At 31.8% G+C, this 19,968-nt stretch overlaps 3 protein-coding genes across 3 annotated transcripts; 2 read left to right on the top strand and 1 right to left on the bottom strand.

The window, feature by feature from the left end:
* Positions 1 to 4,650: 4,650 nt before the first annotated feature.
* Positions 4,651 to 10,513, top strand: LOC110224437 (4-substituted benzoates-glutamate ligase GH3.12-like). The gene is given in 6 exon segments (XM_021010498.1): positions 4,651 to 4,731; positions 7,640 to 7,914; positions 8,043 to 8,144; positions 8,228 to 8,991; positions 9,928 to 10,370; positions 10,373 to 10,513. Coding segments are annotated over 6 exon segments (1,806 nt in total).
* Positions 10,514 to 11,967: 1,454 nt separating this feature from the next.
* Positions 11,968 to 13,422, top strand: LOC9327355. Its single transcript, XM_002893945.2, has 2 exons — positions 11,968 to 12,488; positions 13,085 to 13,422. Exons 1-2 carry the CDS (start codon positions 12,203 to 12,205, stop codon positions 13,384 to 13,386), a joined length of 588 nt encoding a protein of 195 aa, XP_002893991.1. The 5' UTR covers positions 11,968 to 12,202; the 3' UTR covers positions 13,387 to 13,422.
* A 3,404-nt stretch (positions 13,423 to 16,826) lies between these two features.
* Positions 16,827 to 18,302, bottom strand: LOC9330052 (photosystem II 22 kDa protein, chloroplastic). The gene is made up of 4 exons (XM_002891246.2): positions 18,032 to 18,302; positions 17,820 to 17,933; positions 17,497 to 17,740; positions 16,827 to 17,242 (listed from the first exon to the last, which is right to left on the bottom strand). The coding sequence occupies exons 1-4, from the start codon at positions 18,221 to 18,223 to the stop codon at positions 16,995 to 16,997; spliced, it is 798 nt and encodes a 265-aa protein (XP_002891292.1). The 5' UTR covers positions 18,224 to 18,302; the 3' UTR covers positions 16,827 to 16,994.
* Between the last annotated feature and the right edge of the window lie 1,666 nt (positions 18,303 to 19,968).

Below are 19,968 nucleotides of genomic sequence, written 5' to 3'. Positions count from 1 at the left end.
GAGCTGAAATCTACGGTCTCTCTACGGTCTCTCTACGGTCTACAGTATTAAGTAAAGCGTTGGAGATACTCTGTGTTCGGTCTAAATCTAAGATAAGACGTTTTTCGTCCCAAATTCGTGGTATATATGAGATGGGACGGATTTTCAGTTCTAAAATCGATATGCCTATTTTCTCTAAATTTTTTTTTTTGTAGTTATCTTTACTGATAACAGGAACATATTCGATTAATTTTTTTGTGTAAACCAAATCAAAACTAAATCGAATACCAAAATGAAATGAGTTCGGATTATGAATGCTATATTAAATAAATACGTCTATATATAATAACTCCGCACAAACGTGCTGGTCCAGATCTAGTTATAAGTTAAGTTTTTAACTTTACATGAATCGTGGTCCGCGAGGTGATATATAATAATTATCACTTACCACTTTCTTAATTGTTTGTCGTTAATGAGCGGCCATATAATTTAAATTTCTAATATTTTATTTCTGTCCTCGAGGATCTCAAGTTTTTATAATACAGGTTTTGATAAGATTAGTGAATAAACAAATATAACAATCATAATTTATTTTCGGAGCTTTCTGTTAGTGGTGTTTAATTTTAATCAGTTTTGACTTTTGTGTAATGGGCCGAAGCTTAAATCATTAATCACAAAATTAATATATATATAATCATACTATCTTTAAGAATCATAATGTGGTTAGCGAGGGAATAAAAATATTAACATATTGTTGAGATGAAATTTTTGGGATCTTTGAAATGATTGAATTTATTTGTACCATAATAATATTTTATAAAATTACTTACAAATGACCAAGATGCATATGATTATTATAAAAGAATAATCTAGAATTTAAAAGAAATAACAAAAAATTTTGAATTTAGATAATCTTTTATAATAACCTTTTAAAATAAAATTCGTACAGAAAAATTATGTCTACCTCTACAAGATACATTAAAACCTCTATAAATTAACAATATTGGGACCAATGTATTTTACTAAATTTTATTAATTTATCTTGTTTATTAATTTATAGAAGTGATATTTGGGCTAAAATATTAACTTAGAACCGGAGAAAATTATTACTTTAACTAGGTATGAATTTTATAGAGTTTTAACTTATGTACTATAAATACTAAGTTTTTTACTATGCTATTCATCACCATCATCATTTTCTCAACAATTACCAATGAAAATTACTAAATTACCAATCTTCTATATATTAAAAGGAAAAAAGTATTTTTTTTTATGTGACAAGCCCACATTTTTCTCAATCTTTTTTTTTTTAGTTCCAAATACTTTTAATTATAATATCATTATACTTATTATTCTAAAACTAAAACCAAACACCCTAACATTAAATAAACGAACCCAAACATATATATATATTTATTTTTCAAATATAATTTCTGTATAAAGATTCTTGAGAAATTGTTAAGAATGCCATCTTTCTTATACCCTTTTTTAAAACTGCCCTTTTTTGCTTACCATTTTTAAAAATGCCCCTTAATTATTTCTAATATGACTAAATTACCCTTCCTTTCATAACCTAAGAACTATCGGTTCCCTCATCTCTTCTCTCTCTCTCGCTCTCTCACGTTGATCGGCGAGTATTCCGATTTCAAATCTCGATTCCGATTTCAAATCTCGATTCCGATTACAGATCTCGATCTCGCTCTCATTTCAGATCTATTCTCTCTGTTCCGAATTCGCTTTTCCTTCTGTTTTCGAGTCCCACATCGATTCCAGGTTAGATTCCTCTTCTGTCCCCTTTTCGTTCAGTTTTCGAGTCCCACATCGATTCCAGGTTAGATTCTTTGTAAGGTTTGTCTTTAGAGGTTAGATTCTGTGGTTATGTGGTTCTGTTTTGAAAGGTTTGTCTTTTACAGGTTAGATTCTGTGATTCTGTGGAAGGTTTTTCTTTTAGAAGCTTTTTTGATATCATTTTTGACTATTAATGATTGATTTTACTACTTGATTTTGAATTCTGGATTTTACAACATTTTTTAAAGGTCTTATATGCTTTTTAAAGGTTTGTTTCTCTTAAACTTTTTTGCTTTTGTTTTTACTGGATATGGTTTTATACTTTTAATGCTTGGTTTTTACGCAGATGTCTAACAATGACCCATTGGATTTTACAACGTATTTTAAAGGTTTTACATTCTTTTTAAAGGTTTGTTTTTGACTGTTAATGATTTTAGTGCTTCAACTTTGTGTATATCATCTCTGATTTATTCAACTTCTGGATTTTATAATGTGTTTTAAATGTTTACATGTTTTTTTAAAGGTTTGTTTTTACTGTTAATGATTTTAGTGCTTCAACTTTGTGTATATCATCTCTGATTTATTCCACTTCAAACGTTTGGTTCCATGACAAATGGCACAGACTCTCAGCTAGCATAGGTCCTTGCAGATTGAAACAAAACACCTCAAGACCAGCATCCTCGATGTAGTCAATCACGTAAAGTCGCTGCAGTTTTGGGCATTGCTAAGAAGCTTGACAAGATGAATCAAACATGTCCAAACTCTCCTAACTCGTCTTCTGATACGATTCCATTAGTTGGAATAGAAGAAAATTTGATGATCATTTCGTTACATGTTGTTATGTACCAAAAAGTTTTTACTCAACTTTTATGTGTCTTTTGTAAGTTTGTAACTTAAGAAAATTCCATGTAACACTATTGATTGTTATATTTAGTGCTTTAATTGTTAAAGTGATTGCTATTATTATACAAGTGACTCAATGTGGCTCAATACATGTGATTTGATGAAATAGTGAAGTTAAACAATGTATTTTAAAGGTTTTACAATGTATTTTAAAGGTTTTACAATGTGTTTTAAAGGTTTTACAATGTATTTTAAAGGTTTTACAATGTATTTTAAAAGGTTTTACAATGTATTTTAAAGGTTTTACAATGTGTTTTAAAGGTTTTACAATGTATTTTAAAGGTTTTACAATGTATTTTAAAGGTTTTACAATGTATTTTAAAGGTTTTACAATGTATTTTAAAAGGTTTTACAATATATTTTAAAGGTTTTACAATGTGTTTTAAAAGGTTTTACTAGATATTTTAAAGATTTTACAAGGTGTTTTAATGATTTTACAAAGTATTTATACGGTATAAGATGAGTTATAAAACTTTGAAAATATTTTATAAAGGTTTTATAAGGGTTTTAAAATTTAAAGATTTTACAAGATATTTGAAAGGTATTTGAAAGGTTTACAAGGTATTTTAAAAGGTTTACAACATGTATTTTAAAGGTTCGACAACATATATTTTAAAGGTTTTACAAGGTATTTTAAAGGTTTTAAAAGGTTTTACAAAGTATTTTAAAGGTTACGTGAATTTTAAAGGTTTTACAAGGTATTTTAAAGGTTTGACAACATGTATTTTAAAGACTTTACAAAGTATTTTACGGTTAGCGGAAAAAGAGGCACAATTGTGGCAATCTGCACAAATTGAGCTCATAAATGCAAATCAGGGACCTGTGGATTTGGTAACTCGGTCTCGAGTGAGGACTGCCTCACTTGAAGCAATTTATTCGGGATACCGCTGTTTTGTGGATGGATCATGGAAAGAAAGTGATAAGTTCTCCGGCACATGATGGTTTTGTACATCATCAAGTGGAGAGCCGCCAACCATGGGAGCTGCCAACATCCGTATGAGTCTATCTCCATTACATACCGAAGTCGAGGTCCTTCTCTGGACGATGAAGTGTATGATTGGCGCATATAATCAGGAGGTAGCGTTTTTTACAGACTGTTCTGACCTGGTGAAGATGGTGTCTTCTCCAACCGAATGACCGGCGTTTTCAGTGTATTTGGAGGAATTTCAGAGCGACAAGGAAGAATTCTTAAGTTTTTCTTTATCTTTAATTTCTCGTAGAGCAAATGTTAAAGCGGACTCTCTGGCACGAAAAGTTCGTACAGAACCGCTTCACATCACATATGTAAACAACATTCCTCAGGAATGGCTTTTCTGAGTATTAATTAATTTCGGATGACAAAAAAAAAAAAAAAAGGTTATACAACGTGGATTCAAAAGAGTTTACAATATATTTTAGATCACATCCACAACACAAATCACAATTGTTGTTCTAAAGTTCTTAAGAACACAAATCAGAAACACCAAAACCACATAAAACTCAAACTAATCAATATAACATCAAGTCTTAAGATCTTCTCCAGTCTTAAAATTTTACACAGGTACCCATTAGGCCATTATGCAAGAAGCCTTTCTTCTCCGGGAAACAAAAAATGTAATCCACTGCACATAAACAATAATCTAATCCCATGATTCATCACTCTGCAGCAAAAACAACAATCGATTTTGAAATCACAACTGACAAAACTGAAACTGTGAAATAAAACTTAAACCGAAGAAGAAGAGATTAAAGAGGATTTTTTGTGTGATTACAGAAAGTTGAGAAACCAGATCGAGGAGATTACACAGTTAGACCAATTCTTAATCCTATTCTCCACCAAATCGAGAAAATAGATAAACACATAAGCGAATCTCTTAAAAATCAATTGATGGACTAACTCAATTCAGATATGTGAAAGAGGTAATGACAGATTGAGGCAGACTCGGATCTTGGACTGCGGACACAAATCGATGACCAAATCGACTACGACGACGACGATAAATGAAGGATATCCTCGCCGATTTAACTCCCGGCGAAGCTCTGGTCGGCAAAGATGAAGATTCTCGACAGATTGAAGATGAGGTTTTTGTCTCGTCGGTGGTGTGGTGACAGGAGACGGCGTGAATATAGCACATGGCATCGTCCGACGACGGTGAAGATGACATGAGATTGACCTTTTGTTCGTCGGCGGTGAAGGTGATGAGAGCTGCCGAGATTTTTTGTTCGTGCTTGTCTGGGGAACAATTTTGTCTTTTAGGTCAAAGCCTCATTAAGGGTAAAATGGTCAATTTCAGGGAAGCTATTAGGGAGAGAGCATTTTTGAAAAGGGGTATTGAAAAAGGGGCATTTTTGTGAGTCTCCCAAGATTCTTTATGAATTATGTGCGTTAAAGTTTTAGGAAATAATTTTTTTTATATATCTATACTAGTATTTTTGCAACACTTTGGTGACGGGTGGGTAAAAATACTTCCGGGTATATCGGATATCCGACCCGTTTTTAAAATTTCTTCACAAAAAAATTTATTGGGTCGGGTTATATTTAACCCAACTCATACACCGGATATTTCATATTTAATAATTTAGATATTTAGAAGATTTGATTAAGATTTAGAATTATGATTCTCCTATCATATTTGTTAGATTTGTTTTTAACTGTTTTGAATCATCATATAATCCATAAAGTAAAAAAAAAAATCAATTTTTTTTCTGCATATACTGTGATTCAAAATTTTAAAAACGGACATATATTATCCAATTGACGAAAATGTGTGTTCAACGTTCTACATCGATTAAAATATTTAGACAATGATTCAATATCATATCATAAATAAGATCAACATTAATAAATAAATGAGTTTTTGGCTGGACGGGTTTGGCGGGACGGGTTTTTGAATCAACAATAATAAAAAGATTAAAATATCATTAATCCGCCGCTTCAATACGGATTAAATCCTTATTTTTTTTAATACCACCAATATTAGACATATTAAATCAGTCTCATTTAGAAAAGATTGTATAAAACTAAAAATTGTCCCGTTGTATAATCATATATATAAAAGTTGGTCAACTCTCTCCATATGAGTGCCACATCATCACATAGGAAAATGACATGTGTCATTCTAAATTATTTAAATAAAAAAATTAGCAAAATTAATTGAGAGAAAATCAAAAGTCTTTTGTTGTGTTAAATTCTCTATTAATCTCACTCTTAATTGATTTTTTAAGAAACTAAAAAATAAAGTAAAAGATCATACTAATGTATCAAGCACTACTTTCATTCTACTCTTCTTATATTATTAAAAAAAATTTATTGATGGTCATTACACTATAATGGCTAAAAAATTACTTCTGTTGTAGTTTATATATTTGCTACCTAACTTCATGTTACGTTTTGTGAATATGACATTTTCTCTTTTTATTTTTGTGCATTATGATAAGTTGGTAACATTGACACACAATTTCTTTCATTGAATGGTCATTTGAGACGTTAGACATACCAAGAAATTAAAAACCGAGACTCTCTCTTATATGGTTGTATGCAAGGAGAAAGATCTACAGTGTTGACTTAAAGTACTAGCATATCATGATGTGATTGGCGTAATAGATGACGAGAAAGTAAATGGAACAAAGAATTGTTTGTTTAGAATTAAGTTAGCCAAGTTTCAAACCACATAAGTAACCTAATTACATACCATTGTATCAATATATCATATATTATTGTTGTATGTATTCATGATAATGAAAGACTAGGATCGTAGGTATATATAAATAATCAGATTTATACATAAAAAATGTTAAACTAATATCTTGAGTCAAAGATGAATCTAATCATAAAGATTATAACTATAGAAAATATATATGACTTTATTAATTACATAATAACACACACAAAATAACATAAAACGCAACAAAACCCATAATCATATTTTTCTGCAATTTTTAAAACAAAAACCCACGCGTAGCGTGGGTATTCATCTAGTGTTACTTAATAACAATATAAAATTTTAAAATATCATTAACATGCCTCTTTAATATATATTAAATCTTCAGTTTATTAAAATATAAATATCTTAGATAATGATATGATTTGTAAACTTTTATATAATAAATAATCATTAAACTTTAAAATAAAAATAAATCACGGGACGGGTTAAGAAATTACGGAACGAGTTATATTTCGTAACGGGTTTATATGGCGGACGAATTTGAATCAATATTTATATACTGCTTTAATACGGTTTAAATCCCTAGTTTATTAATAATTGTCTCGTGGACTCGTGGTATACCGTTACATAATAACAATTATAAACTATAATGTAAATAAATATTTTATAAGGAGATACAATTTACAAAATATTTTTATACTACCTTTAAAAATAAATTATCCCGCGGTGTACCGCGGGTTAAAATCTAGTAATATACTATAAATTAAACTATTTATAAAAAATTAAAAGGCGTTAAATGTGGGTTTTATAGAATATGAACTTTTAACTTAACACCAATTGGTAATTAGTGAAAACGCTTATATATCTTATATACTAATCATGATTCCTAATATGCCATCTCAAGATGATGTATCTTTTAGCCATTAATTTATCGAATATTAATTTATAACGGTTTTCTTGTACCAATCAACATCCCTTGTTTTTTTGGGATGTGGAATATTATTATCTCTAATAGATTTTGCTGTCATTTCCATGTAAGTTCAAACTTGGCCTTTTATGTTGAATTGAATCCTATCTTAAATCAGGTTCCACGTTTATGTTTATCATTTTCTGTACATAAATAACCAAATAAAAATCAAATATGAATGTGATAGGAATCACACATCTCTTCTCCTCTGTTATGTATCTTCATTATATAAGGCGTACATCCGCTTATGAGAAATCAATCTAATAATAATTTCCTGTCTTTTTATGTTATACAACTCATCGTCGTTCGAGGTGATATTCCTAGCTTGTGATTCACCATTCCCTGAGCTTTCGGTAAGCTTTTGAATATCTCAATGAGTCTCAAGGATCTAGAGGAGTTAACGTTGAATGCCGAACAAATACAAGACGATGTATTGAAGGAGATACTAACACTTAACGCCAACACAGAGTATCTCCACCGTTTTCTCCATGGAAGCTCTGATAAAGAGTTGTTCAAGAAGAATGTACCAGTGGTAAGCTACGATGATGTTAAGCCTTATATTGAGCGTATCGCGAATGGAGGAGAGCCTTCAGATGTCATTTCGGGGAAACCCATTACCGGCTTTTTCTTGAGGTATGTCAAATTCTAAAGATCAACTAGTTGTTATACTTCTTTATTAACAAAACTAGTTATTATATATTTATACTTACTAGCGAAAAAAAGAAAGTGATATATGCTTGTTTTATTATTGGTGTGTGAAGCTCAGGAACTTCTGGTGGGAAACAAAAGATCTTCCCTGTAAACTACAAGTTTTTTGAGGAAATAAATTTCATCTTTGCTCTACGTTCACAGATTATATCCAAGTAATTCTTCATATTTGTCTTCAGTTTTGTGAATTTGTTAATTTTTTAAAAAAAATATCCATCTCTTTAGTTCTGGGTTGTAGGCATATCAAGGATGTGGAAGAAGGAAAGGCGATGGCATTTTTATTCGTTAGACCGCCACTTACAAGCCCCTTTGGTATGCCAGTTTCTTACGCGACAACGGGCTTTTTTATGAGTGATTATTTCAAGAACCGGCCAACAAATTGTTATACAAGCCCTGACGAAGTGACGTTGTGTCTAGATAACAAGCATGCTATGTACTGCCATCTCCTTTGTGGTCTTGTTCAAAGAAACGAAGTTGTGAGTCTTGCTTCTGCCTTTGCTTCTTCTTTGGTTGGAGCAATCACTTTTCTTGAGAATTACTGGAAAGAAATCTGTAGTAATATCCGATCTGGCCATGTTAGCGAGTGGATCTCTGACCTTAGTTGCAGGGATTCTGTTTCTAACATCCTTGGAGGACCTAATTCTGAATTGGCCGAATTGATTGAAGAAGAATGCAACAAAAAATCTTGGAAAGGTATTATCACACGTCTTTGGCCTAAAACAAAATTCATTCAAACAATTGTTACAGGACAAGACGCTCAATACATTCCAATATTAGAGTTTTACTCCGACAAACTGCCTCTAATCTCTCCGAGCTACGGATCTTCTGAGACAATGTTTGGGGTAAATGTGAATCCATTGTGCAAACCAGAAGATGTATCCTACACTTTTATGTCCTACTTTGAGTTCCTACTTGCTGATGAAGGAAACAAAGGTGAAATTGTTGATCTTGTGAATGTCAAGTTTGGGAGCTACTATGAGCCCTTAGTCACAAATTATTTCGGTAAGTTATTTCTGTTTTATTATATAAAGTTTGGTTTTCAAAGTTATTAACTCACATATGTGACAAGTGTCAAGTCTATTAATCAGATTTTGACACGAGTAAGAAAATAATTTATATAAACAAAAAAAAATATACAGAAAAAAGAAAGTTATACAATAAATTACAATATTCAAAGGGAATAAGATTATAATTATTTTATATGAGGGTACATAAAAAAGGAAATAATATAGTAAATTACTATTTTTTTTTTTAAAAAGAAGCATAATTCCTATCTTTTGAAAGATATATTACAAGAAAATTATATATATAAAAAAACATAATTTCAAAGTTGATAACTCACATGATTGAGACATGTGTTAAGTAAAATATAAGATGTTGTCACGTGTCAACTCTTATTTTGTTAAGAGAAATAAAAGAAGTTCCTATTTCGATCGAAAAAGGAAATATACACATAAATAAAAGATAATGTTTGTTTCAAAGTTAATCATTAACGTGATCGTGACACGTGTCAAATCTATCGATCTGATCTTGACACGTGTTAGAAAAGATTTAATTTTTTCCTTAAAGAAATAAACCTAATTTAAAAAAAAACACATTTACATATATTAATTTTTACATGTTTGTATTGTAAGTTTTTTTAATTTAATTTCTCTTAACCAAAAGAGAATACTAACAAAAATATATATACGCTAAGAAAATACATTTAGCATGGATATTAACCAATAAGAAAATAAATGTTGAAGTTGATAATAATATAAGTTATCTAACATTAATTTAATTGGATAAAAATTGTATTTGTCGTTAAACTATTATTAACAAAAATTTAAATTTATTTCTTGCATCCGCCTATTTAGACTAGCCCTCATCTAGTATATATATATATATATAAATTTATCAATTTCAAATAACTATTTCATTTCCGTTTATGGATTTTAGGCTTACACATATATAGAATGGGAGACATTCTACAAGTGACCGGATTCCACAATAGTGCACCCCAATTTAGGTTCGTACGTAAGAAAGGTGTGGTTCTAAGCCTCAACATTGAAATAACAACCGAAGAAGACATTTTAAAGGCGTTGAATCATGCAAAACTCTTGCTTAAATCTTCACTTCTTATATTGAAGGGATTCACTTGCTATGCTGATATCTCCATTCTTCCAGCTCACTACGTTTTTTATTGGGAACTTAAAGCTACAAACATTAATGACACTCTTAGACTTGATAACAAAGTGTTGGTGGACTGTTGTTGTGTAATGGAGGAATCATTTTGTGTTCCTTATCGAGAGCTTAGGAAAAAAAGTGGACCTATTGGAGCTCTAGAGATAAGGGTGGTGGCACATGGAACATTTGATTCTCTCATGAACTTTTTCATCTCCCAAGCCAAGGTGCTTCTGTATCTCAGTACAAAACACCTATTTGCATCCACTCATCTGAAGCCTTAGCGGTTCTTGAAAAAAGTGTTATTGCTCGCTTTTTTAGTGACAAGTCTCCTCCTCTCGGATCAGAGCTTCAGTATTAGTTCTATTTGCTTTGAAATAAAAACTCGTGAACTAAAATATCATCAAACGAGTTACTTATATTGTGTGCATGCTTATTTTGCTGGTGATTGAAATAACTATTGTGTTGTGTAGTTCTAAGTTCCAAATTTAATAAAGGCAGAAAACTTGCAACGTAAGATAAATTCTTGATTGTCGATTTGTAAACACTTTTATCAAATCGATTGAGAGTTTCTTTTGATTTTCTTGGTTAGAATTGATTATCAGAATTTTGTGATTATCAGGATTCCGAGTTTATCAAATCTAGCTAAACTCTAACATATTATCACTTATGTAAAGCTTTTATTAAGAACCACCTGATCATTAGTCGGATTTTATCCGGAACACTGATACAACACAATATATTTGTATTGACTTTGAAAACTATAATACTGACCAATCAATTTGTCCAAGAATTTAAATAAATCAAGTAATTCGTTTATTAACCTAAACGAGTTTTAATGACTAGAAAAAGAAGATAAAACTTTGGCGTTGATCAAAGTTAACAAAGAAGAAGATATATACAAGTCTCCATTACAAAACAAAACACAGCACAATCTTCCAAAACTCAAATGCACTTTTGAAACTTTAATTTATTATATATACAAAAGATATAAGACTTATCAATGATTGGGGATAGCCAAAAGTGTGGACCCAATTACAGCGTGATAATTGCATTGCTTTTAGTTTTTCTCATATGCAAGGATTATGCTATTCATGCATATTAGCATTTCACCCACCACCATTCACATGTTCTCCTATCTCACATGAATTTATATATAAAGCTTATTTATAAAGGGTCAATACTAAATAGGGTTCAACTTCTATTATAATTATCATGTGATCATGAACAAAGTCCATATATATTTATCTTCAAAACATGTGAAAAGTCGGATATTCTTGTCATTTGAGATCAATGATCAACTATGATTGAATCATAATAGAAAACTTTAAATCCTTCTGAATTCAGTTCTTCAAACATTGAATTATCACAAGTTGGTTATAATTGTGTGGTTTAGGTTTTTGGTAAATACACTTTATTTGACGTAGTATGAAAATATTGATAACAAGTTCTAATTTTAGCGAAACATGTTTTTTTTTTTTTGTCGTAAAAAATAAAAATAAGAAATATTACATGTTGTTTAAATATTCCAACAACAACAACAATCTTTTAATATAATGCATAGATACCTACTTATTATAATATATTTTTGTTCTAAAATGATACTTATCTAATTTTAAAATCGACTTAAAAATTAAATTAATTATTTGTCAAAATCTGCCAAAATTCGCCGTAACCTTTAACACTTTTAGTTCACACAAACGTGAAAATTTCTTTATAAATCGATATGAGTCATGGTTTTGTCATACATGAAATCCAGACATAACATAAGAATTTTTTAACGATCATGTACCAACCATTCCCTAACTATATTCTTCATTACCAATCATGATAATATTTCGAATCAATGTTAAATATCAAAATCAGATTACATTATTTAATATCTTCTAAATATAGTGACAGCTCATAAACCTATAAATCCACTCATGATACACACACAAATTGTGTTTCTCACCATCTTAAGTAGATTTGCCGAATCAAGTCGCTAAACTAAAACAGTCTTCGACTTCTTCACCTATCTCTTTCTCTCTCTCTCTCTTCTAGAAAGGCCATGAAAGGACAGAACAAAAGCTCAACATCTTCTTGCAACATCCATCCAGTAGAGTTTATTGAAGGTATATGTCCTCTCTGTCTTAACGAGAGGCTTCTGGTCCTGGCTTCTCTACAGAGACTACGCCCTCCATCTCCTCCTTCCTACCAAACCATCCAAGAACCAAAAACCATCCTTCAAAATTCTTCTAGAAAGAAACCCATCAGAATCTTCTCCTTCCTTAGTTTCTTCGAACTCCGACATCACAAGTCTGATCACAAAAACACCTCCATTATCAGTCCAGAAGGTACTAAACTCTTTTACTTTATTTAGAGAATATATGTATAGTACATAGCCAAATTGTAGAAGGTTAATTATCTTGAAAGCCAAAAATAAACTTCCATTTCCACTTCAACAGATGATTGTACGAATTTATTTTTTAAAATATCGTTTTTTTCTCAAATATGTAGGATACAATACACTATTTACAAAAGTGTAATTTTTTTTTTGAAAGAATGTAAAATTTATTCACCAAAAAAACGTTTTTACAATAAATGCACCTTTGAGGGTCGAGTTTTCAAAATGAGAATGTTTATTAAATTATTTTAATTTTATATATTATTTACATTAGTTTTTAAAATATTATTACCTATAAAAAACTAGACTACAAATAAAAAGTATTCGTTTAAGTATGACAGGGTTTACTTCAAATGTTTCCACTTTATATATCTAAGTAACCCTTTTGCGGATGTTTTCTAAAAAAAAACATAAGTTCTAACTAAAAGAGTAGAAATAATTACCAAATTTAAAACGTTCATATATGTAGAATGTAGTATGTAGAGATTGTGGATCAAACGTTACGAAATGGCTCCATCAATTTTTTTTTTGTTCATATATTCACAGATTCATTCATTTCGATCAACTTCGAAGACAACAGAGCAACTTCATGGGAGAAAGGAAAAGAAAGTTTTCAGCCTTCATGGGATCGTCAATACCAACATGTCATGCTCCACACGAAGAAGGAGATTATTCCTCAGCCCATGCCACGTCCTCTAACATGGAGGAAACGGATTCGTCGGCTCTTACACGTCATCAGTTTCAAGAGCCGGTCTCGAGCATGCCACTTGTCCGCCAAAGTTAAAGGTGAAGATGACTTGAGTAGAAGTTGGTTAAGGCCTTTGTCCCAGACCAACAAGAAACTCTAAAATTAATTACTTTTCAAAATTTACAATAATTTATTTAATTTGTTAAGCTATTTTCTTTTTCTTTTGTCTTACATTGTCTTAGGTTTTTAATTAATTATGTGAAAATCTAAGATGAACACAATCTTTGATTCAGTACAAAAAAACAACCAAACAACCACATATGTCTTTATTCATTCTTTTTTTTGATAGGATGTCTTTATTCATTCTTAAATCGATCTAACGATATATTAACAAGAATCAACGATTTTTCATAACTTAATCATTTGTGGCTCTTCAACTTTTGTTTTGAAGATTTTGTATTAAATAACCAGAACTTCAATAAAGAAAAAAGAAAAAAAAAACTTTAAGAACAAACCTTTTTTATTTAAAAGCCCATATCATAAATTTTTAAGAAAACAGAACTTTTTTGAAAAGGCCCATGTAAGAAACCTCGTTCGCATAGAAATAGCCGCTAAACTAGCCTCAACCTCGGACTCGTCTTAAATACCTCATAAAACACGTCTAGGATGACCTATAAGTGAAAAGCTGTTAAGTTTATGAACCTGAACCTTTGTATTGATCTATGTAACTCAATTACAAGAAGATAAATCCTAAACTCTATCTCTCTACAATGTCATGGCAATTGCAAAGAGACTTTCTATGATCTCATCACGATCGTAGCCTCAGACTACTAACATCTAGAAACATCAAAAGCATGCATAAACTCTTTAAATTGGTAACTCTTCTTATTTATACATTGCTCTCCCTAGCAAGCTCATCACGCAGCCAACACTTCATTGTTCATCTGCTTCCTTCTTCTGTCATGGCGTATCAACACAAGAAGAGAAACCAAGGAACTCCTCGTTAAACATCAAGAAGTTAAGAGGAACCAAGTGTTCCTTACTTGTATGTCAATCTAGAGAAACCTCTCTATAAGAGGCTCATCATGAGAGCTGGGCCGGCCCCTTAGCACAGCTACTTGAAGCAATGGTTTGTGGTCCCTAAAATTTTTGTTGCAAAATTAAGCCCCAAAAAATATTTTTTTTGTTGCAAAGAGATACTCTATTTTCTTGAAATTTTAAGATTTGGTATCAGTTTTTTAAATTTATCTATAAAACCCAACAATTTTTTTTTTGCTAGAGCCCATTTTATTCAGGGTCGGCCCTACATGAGAGTTAGGCTGGATAATTTTCGGTATATCTAGAATATCCAAACCTTATAAGTCGCAAGAAAACAGGCTTGGCTCAATAAATTTGAGGTCCTGAGATGCAAAAAGGTCCCTTTTTCTCATATATTTTAATAAAAGAATACAAGTTTGGACCCTAGTTTTAATGGATTTCATTCAAAAAAAGAGAAATAATGAATGAACCCTGTGTTGTAACACCTCTAGCCAGAGCTGCTAGGAAGTCTCTAGAGATGAAAGGATTAGGAGATGAGAGACCGTGTCATAGATGATGCACTCAAAAATGATTGAAGGAAAATACACCCGGACACGCATTCTAGCCCAACCTTCCTTTCCACATAAGTAACAATAATTTATTTAATTTGTATAAAAAATTTGTTAAGCTATTTTTCATTTTCTTTTCTCTTACAATATCTTAGGTTTTTACTTCATTATGTGAAAATCTAAGATGAAAACAATCTTCGATTCAATACAAAAAAAAACAACCAAACAACCACTTATATCTTCATTCATTCTTAAATCGATCTAACGATATATTAACAACAATCAACGATTTTTCATAACTTAATCATTTGTGGTTCTTCAATTTTTTTAAAAAGATTTGTATTAGATAACCAGAACTCAAAAAAAAAAAAAAAAAGAACTTTAAGAACAAACCTTAATTATTTAAAAGCCCATATTATAACTTTTTAAGAAAACATAACTTTTTTGAAAAGGCCCACGTAAGAAAACCTCGTTCGCTTAGAAATAGCCATTAAACTAGCCTTAAGAAACCTCGGACTAGTCTTGAATACCTCATAAAACACGTCTAGGATGCCCTATTGGGGAAAAGCTGTAAGTTTTTGAACCTGAGCCTCTCTATTCATCTATGTAACTCATTTACAAGAAGATAAACTCTATCTTTCTACAATCTCATGGCGATTGCAAAGAGAGTTTCTACAATTTCATCACGATCGTAGCCTCAGACTAATAACATCTGGAAACATCACAACAATAAAGAGCATAAACTCTTTAAATTAATAACTCTTCTTAATTATTTATACTTAATGTATCTTATAACCACTGGGCCAATTGCTTCAATATATGTAATGTAAAATCAAAACAATTTATATATTACTCGGTGCAACTGCATCCCTTTCCACCAACGTGGGTCCGCCCCTGCTTCGAAGCCTGCAACAACAAACCCTCTGCTGCGCCCAGAGACTTTGCTTCCTTCTTCCTCATGCGTATCAAAAACACAAGAAGAGAAACCAACGAACTCCTCGCCAAACATCAGGAAGATAAAGAGGTCCCAAGCGTTCCTCACTCGTATGTCAATCTAGAGAAACCTCTCCATCAGAGGCTCATTCTGAGAGTCAGCCGGGATAATTGTCGGTATATATCTAGAATATCCAAACCTTATGAGTTGCAAGGAAGCAGGCCTGGCTCATGTACTTTAATAAAAAAAAATAAAAATTTGGACCCTAATTCTAATGGATTTCAGTAAAAAAATGCAAAAAAAAATGAATGGACCCTATGTTGTAACACATCCAACACATGTCTAGAGCTGGGGCTGCCAGAAAGTCTCTAGAGACGAAAGGATTAGGTCATTAGGAGACGAGGGACGATGTCATAAATGATGCACAATTGAAGGAAAATCCACCCATACACACATTCTAGCCCAACTTTTCTTTCCACATAAGTACTTATGGTTATGCAGCAGTCACATTCCCAAAGTGAAGTCTAACTCGCGATCTTGGTGAGAAGATCGTATGCCATACTTCACTTACCCGACAAGTAAGGTATATTGGGTAATTTCCCTTTAGGGAGAAGCTAATCTTGTTTTGCCAAGCCAACGAGATGACACTAATATTGTCCCAACGGCGAGCATTTTTACTTATTCTAGTGCTTCAAATTTCCGGCATCTTTTCTGGGGACATTAAAAAGGCTCCTAAAACAAACCCTGACTCTCACACTGTATGCTTAGGCCAGATACACAAGACGAGTCGAGAAAATCCCTCTAGGGGAGATGCTACCTTCACTTTGACGAAAAACCATATGAAAGTACGAGGCCATAAACACTTGTCGTTATGTTCTGACTTTTAGAGAACTACGAGAGAAAAAACACCGGCTCCTCGATGATTTACCAAGTTACATTTTAAAATCTAGATTTTGTAATCAAATAAGTTCCTAGCATGTACTTTAACATAGTAATTTTAAATTCTGTTTAATTTATCAAAAGAATTTCCATGATGAAGCTGTTCTAATTGGACTGTTTTGTTTGTTGAGAGATGCTAGATGATATCAATCACCTAGTCACTTAGGTGTAATAAACTATATATAATCAGAAAATTCCAAGTTAAAACAAAAGGACTTTAAGTATTACAACAATTTAAGCTGTCCATTTCCTTTTGTCTCAACATGAAGAGATGGTCACACACTCTACTAAATTTAAGTACATGATAATTTAGCTTTCTTCACCATCATCGGTGATGAATTTTCCATTACCAGGATTAATGGCAGCAAAGAAGAAGAAAGCAACATTTAAGAGGACGAGTGGTTCGATATCTTGAATTGGTATTCCAGTCTCAATGTTGAGTTGAGCTAAAGCTCCTTTCCCGGTTATAATCTCTCCGATCAGTGAAAATGCTATTCCCAACTGTGCCAATCTTCCTACGAATAGCTCGTTCGCCTTCGTGAACCCAAACAATGGACCTTCACAAAACAAGACAACAAACTTATTTAAATTTTGATTTTGTAACCATTTCAAAAACTTAGATTACAAAACTCTAGTAACTTTCATATTTGTATCTAAGGATAACATTTAATCAACATAAATCGGACACTATACTTAGTTCACTAAATTAGTCAAGGCCAATTTAGTTATACTCCGTACTATAGAAATCCATCAAGTTATATTCTATACACCAATGCCATTGTGACAAAGAGATGGTAATCTTGAGAGATACCTTGTTCTTTGAGACCGAGGGCAGATCGGACGTTTTTGCCGGGAGGAATGACGGCTTTCTCGAGTCCGGTGGGAGGATCGTCGACGAATTGACCTCTGTCTCCGAGAGCTCCAATGGCCCCCAACAAAGTGAACAAGATGAAGAAGAGAAGCAATGGCTCTGCTTCGTAAATTGGTATCCCTGTCTCCAGATTCAGCTGAGCTAATATTCCTTTTCCCGTCAACGCCTCACCCAACAACGATGCCTATGCATAGAAACTCAACATTCATATCAAAGCTTCTTTCTTGGAAGGTAAGTTAGTGTATCTAAGAGAGGGGACTTACAGCGAAACCGATCATAGCGACACGGCCCACGAATAGCTCATTCGCCTTCGTGAAACCTATCCCACCTGACGTTCCAAAGATCCCATCCTCAACCTTTTTCTTCGGCTTCTCAACCTAAAATGTATAAAATAAAATAAAAAAGAACTCAACATTATAATTAAGACAAAACATATATGTTCCTTGTCGGACAAGTAAAGAAATAGAGTGACAACCTTTTTGGGAGCAGCTTTGGTTTTGGGTTTGAAGAGAGCAAGAGGAACGAAAGATTGTCTCCGAGATGGTAGAACAACCGGAGAGTTTCCAGAGAGGAAGAGATGGTGAACTTTGGGCTGAGCCAAAGGGCTCTTGTTCCTCAAGAATTGGCCGGCGGAGACGCCGGAAGTAAGCAGCATGGTTTGAGCCATCAAAGAGATATTTTGGGTTTGTGTTTGTGCTGCTGCGTCTGAGGATGAGAGAAGGATCAGTGATGTGTTGTGGTGTGGCAAGTAAAGAGATTAAGAGATATGCAAGGAAATCTGTTGACGGGCTTAAAGTGCGTCCACGTCTCCCATTTGTCCTTTCCATTCTCTCTCTGTGGAGATAATGTTTTTGTGGAGAATAATAAATAAATATTTCTTTTATAATAATATTTTTTTAAATTATATTTATTGTGTAATTTTGTGTGAATAGACAATAACTTGTCAAAAAAAAAAAAAAAAGACAATAGAAGGTCATATGTACCATTCAAAGAACCATTTATGACGAACTAAAAGATGTCCAAATGTCCAATATTAGATTTAATATATTTTTTTCCCCACAATGTCTCCTATATTTTTTTTTTTTTTTGAAGAAAACCATACTTTCGAATTACATCCGATTATGTCTAGAATTTTCTAGGTTAGTTCTATTAATGTCTGGTTCTAAATTCTTCTTTTTATGACATGATTAAATATAATATTTTTTAAGAAAATGATATATCCAAGATTTTCAAATTATATACACCAGTTATATATAAGATACAAGATTTAAACAAAAACAATAGGACTTTTTCTAAACAAAAACAATGGGCATACCAACTATTGCAATTCAAATAGTGAGACAAATATAAATGTGCGATAATAGTTTAATAAATAGTAAATTCAAAAAATAACATCCTTTCTGTTTTTTAAAATAGTAATTTTAAAGTTCGGTAATAGTTTTTCAAAACTTTAATAATTTAACAGATAAAATTTATTAATTGATTCTAAAGAAGAGTCATTGGGAGCAAGAGAATTGTTCTCAGTTGCATTTCACTTCATAAACATATACTTATTAAAAGTTATTATTTAAACACAAAACATTGTCTTCTACTAAAGAGTTCATTATTTTGTAATTTAGATTGCATCAATTGAACAATCATCATATAAATTTACATAATCATCATATATAATCAAAATTCACATGTAATATTTAAATATCATAAATTTTAATTTTAATTATATGTATATACATTAAACCCCTATTATGAAAACAATTTCACATCAATCGTACCTTCTTTTTTTTTTTGGGCAACTCACATCAATCATACCTTTTAAAAAAATATTACATAGAATCTCTAAATAGTTTGAGAAAACCTGATTCAAACACTCGATTTGACTTCAAAACATTTGTGACTTATAATTTGCTCGCAACACTCCGAACGAGTATGGTGTAGTAGTAAGTGGTGTTTAATTAATTGTCTCGATGTATGACGTGTTTGAACACGAACAGCTCACTTCACGTCATGACAAGATAGATGGGCTTAGGCGCATTTCTTATATGGGGCTTAGATTTACTTGGAAAACATTTTAATTATCGACCATTTTATAAAAGAGAGTATCTAGGTGGGATACCAAAACTTTGGAAACAAAATAAATAAGTAAACAACAATAATATTTTTTTGATGAGTTTACCTTTTATTTAACCAATCAGGAACTGATCATTTTCTTTCTTTGAATTGAATTAAAATTTTATTCAAACAAAAAAAAAATCGTTTATACTTAGAATGCAGCAAGATTTGAAAATTTCTGCAAATAGTTTAAAATGTAAATGAATGTTTCTCCATTCCTTTGTTGTATCTGGTATCCTCCATGTCTCGGATCGTTGACAGTATGTTGCGAATATGGCTGTCTAGTCATTTTTCTTTAACTTG

This window comes from Arabidopsis lyrata, assembly GCF_000004255.2.
Source record: "Arabidopsis lyrata subsp. lyrata unplaced genomic scaffold ARALYscaffold_1, whole genome shotgun sequence".
In the NCBI taxonomy this organism is placed as follows: domain Eukaryota; kingdom Viridiplantae; phylum Streptophyta; class Magnoliopsida; order Brassicales; family Brassicaceae; genus Arabidopsis; species Arabidopsis lyrata.
The sequence above is the reverse complement of the archived record's forward strand: the minus strand, read 5'-3'. Positions and strand labels throughout refer to the sequence as shown.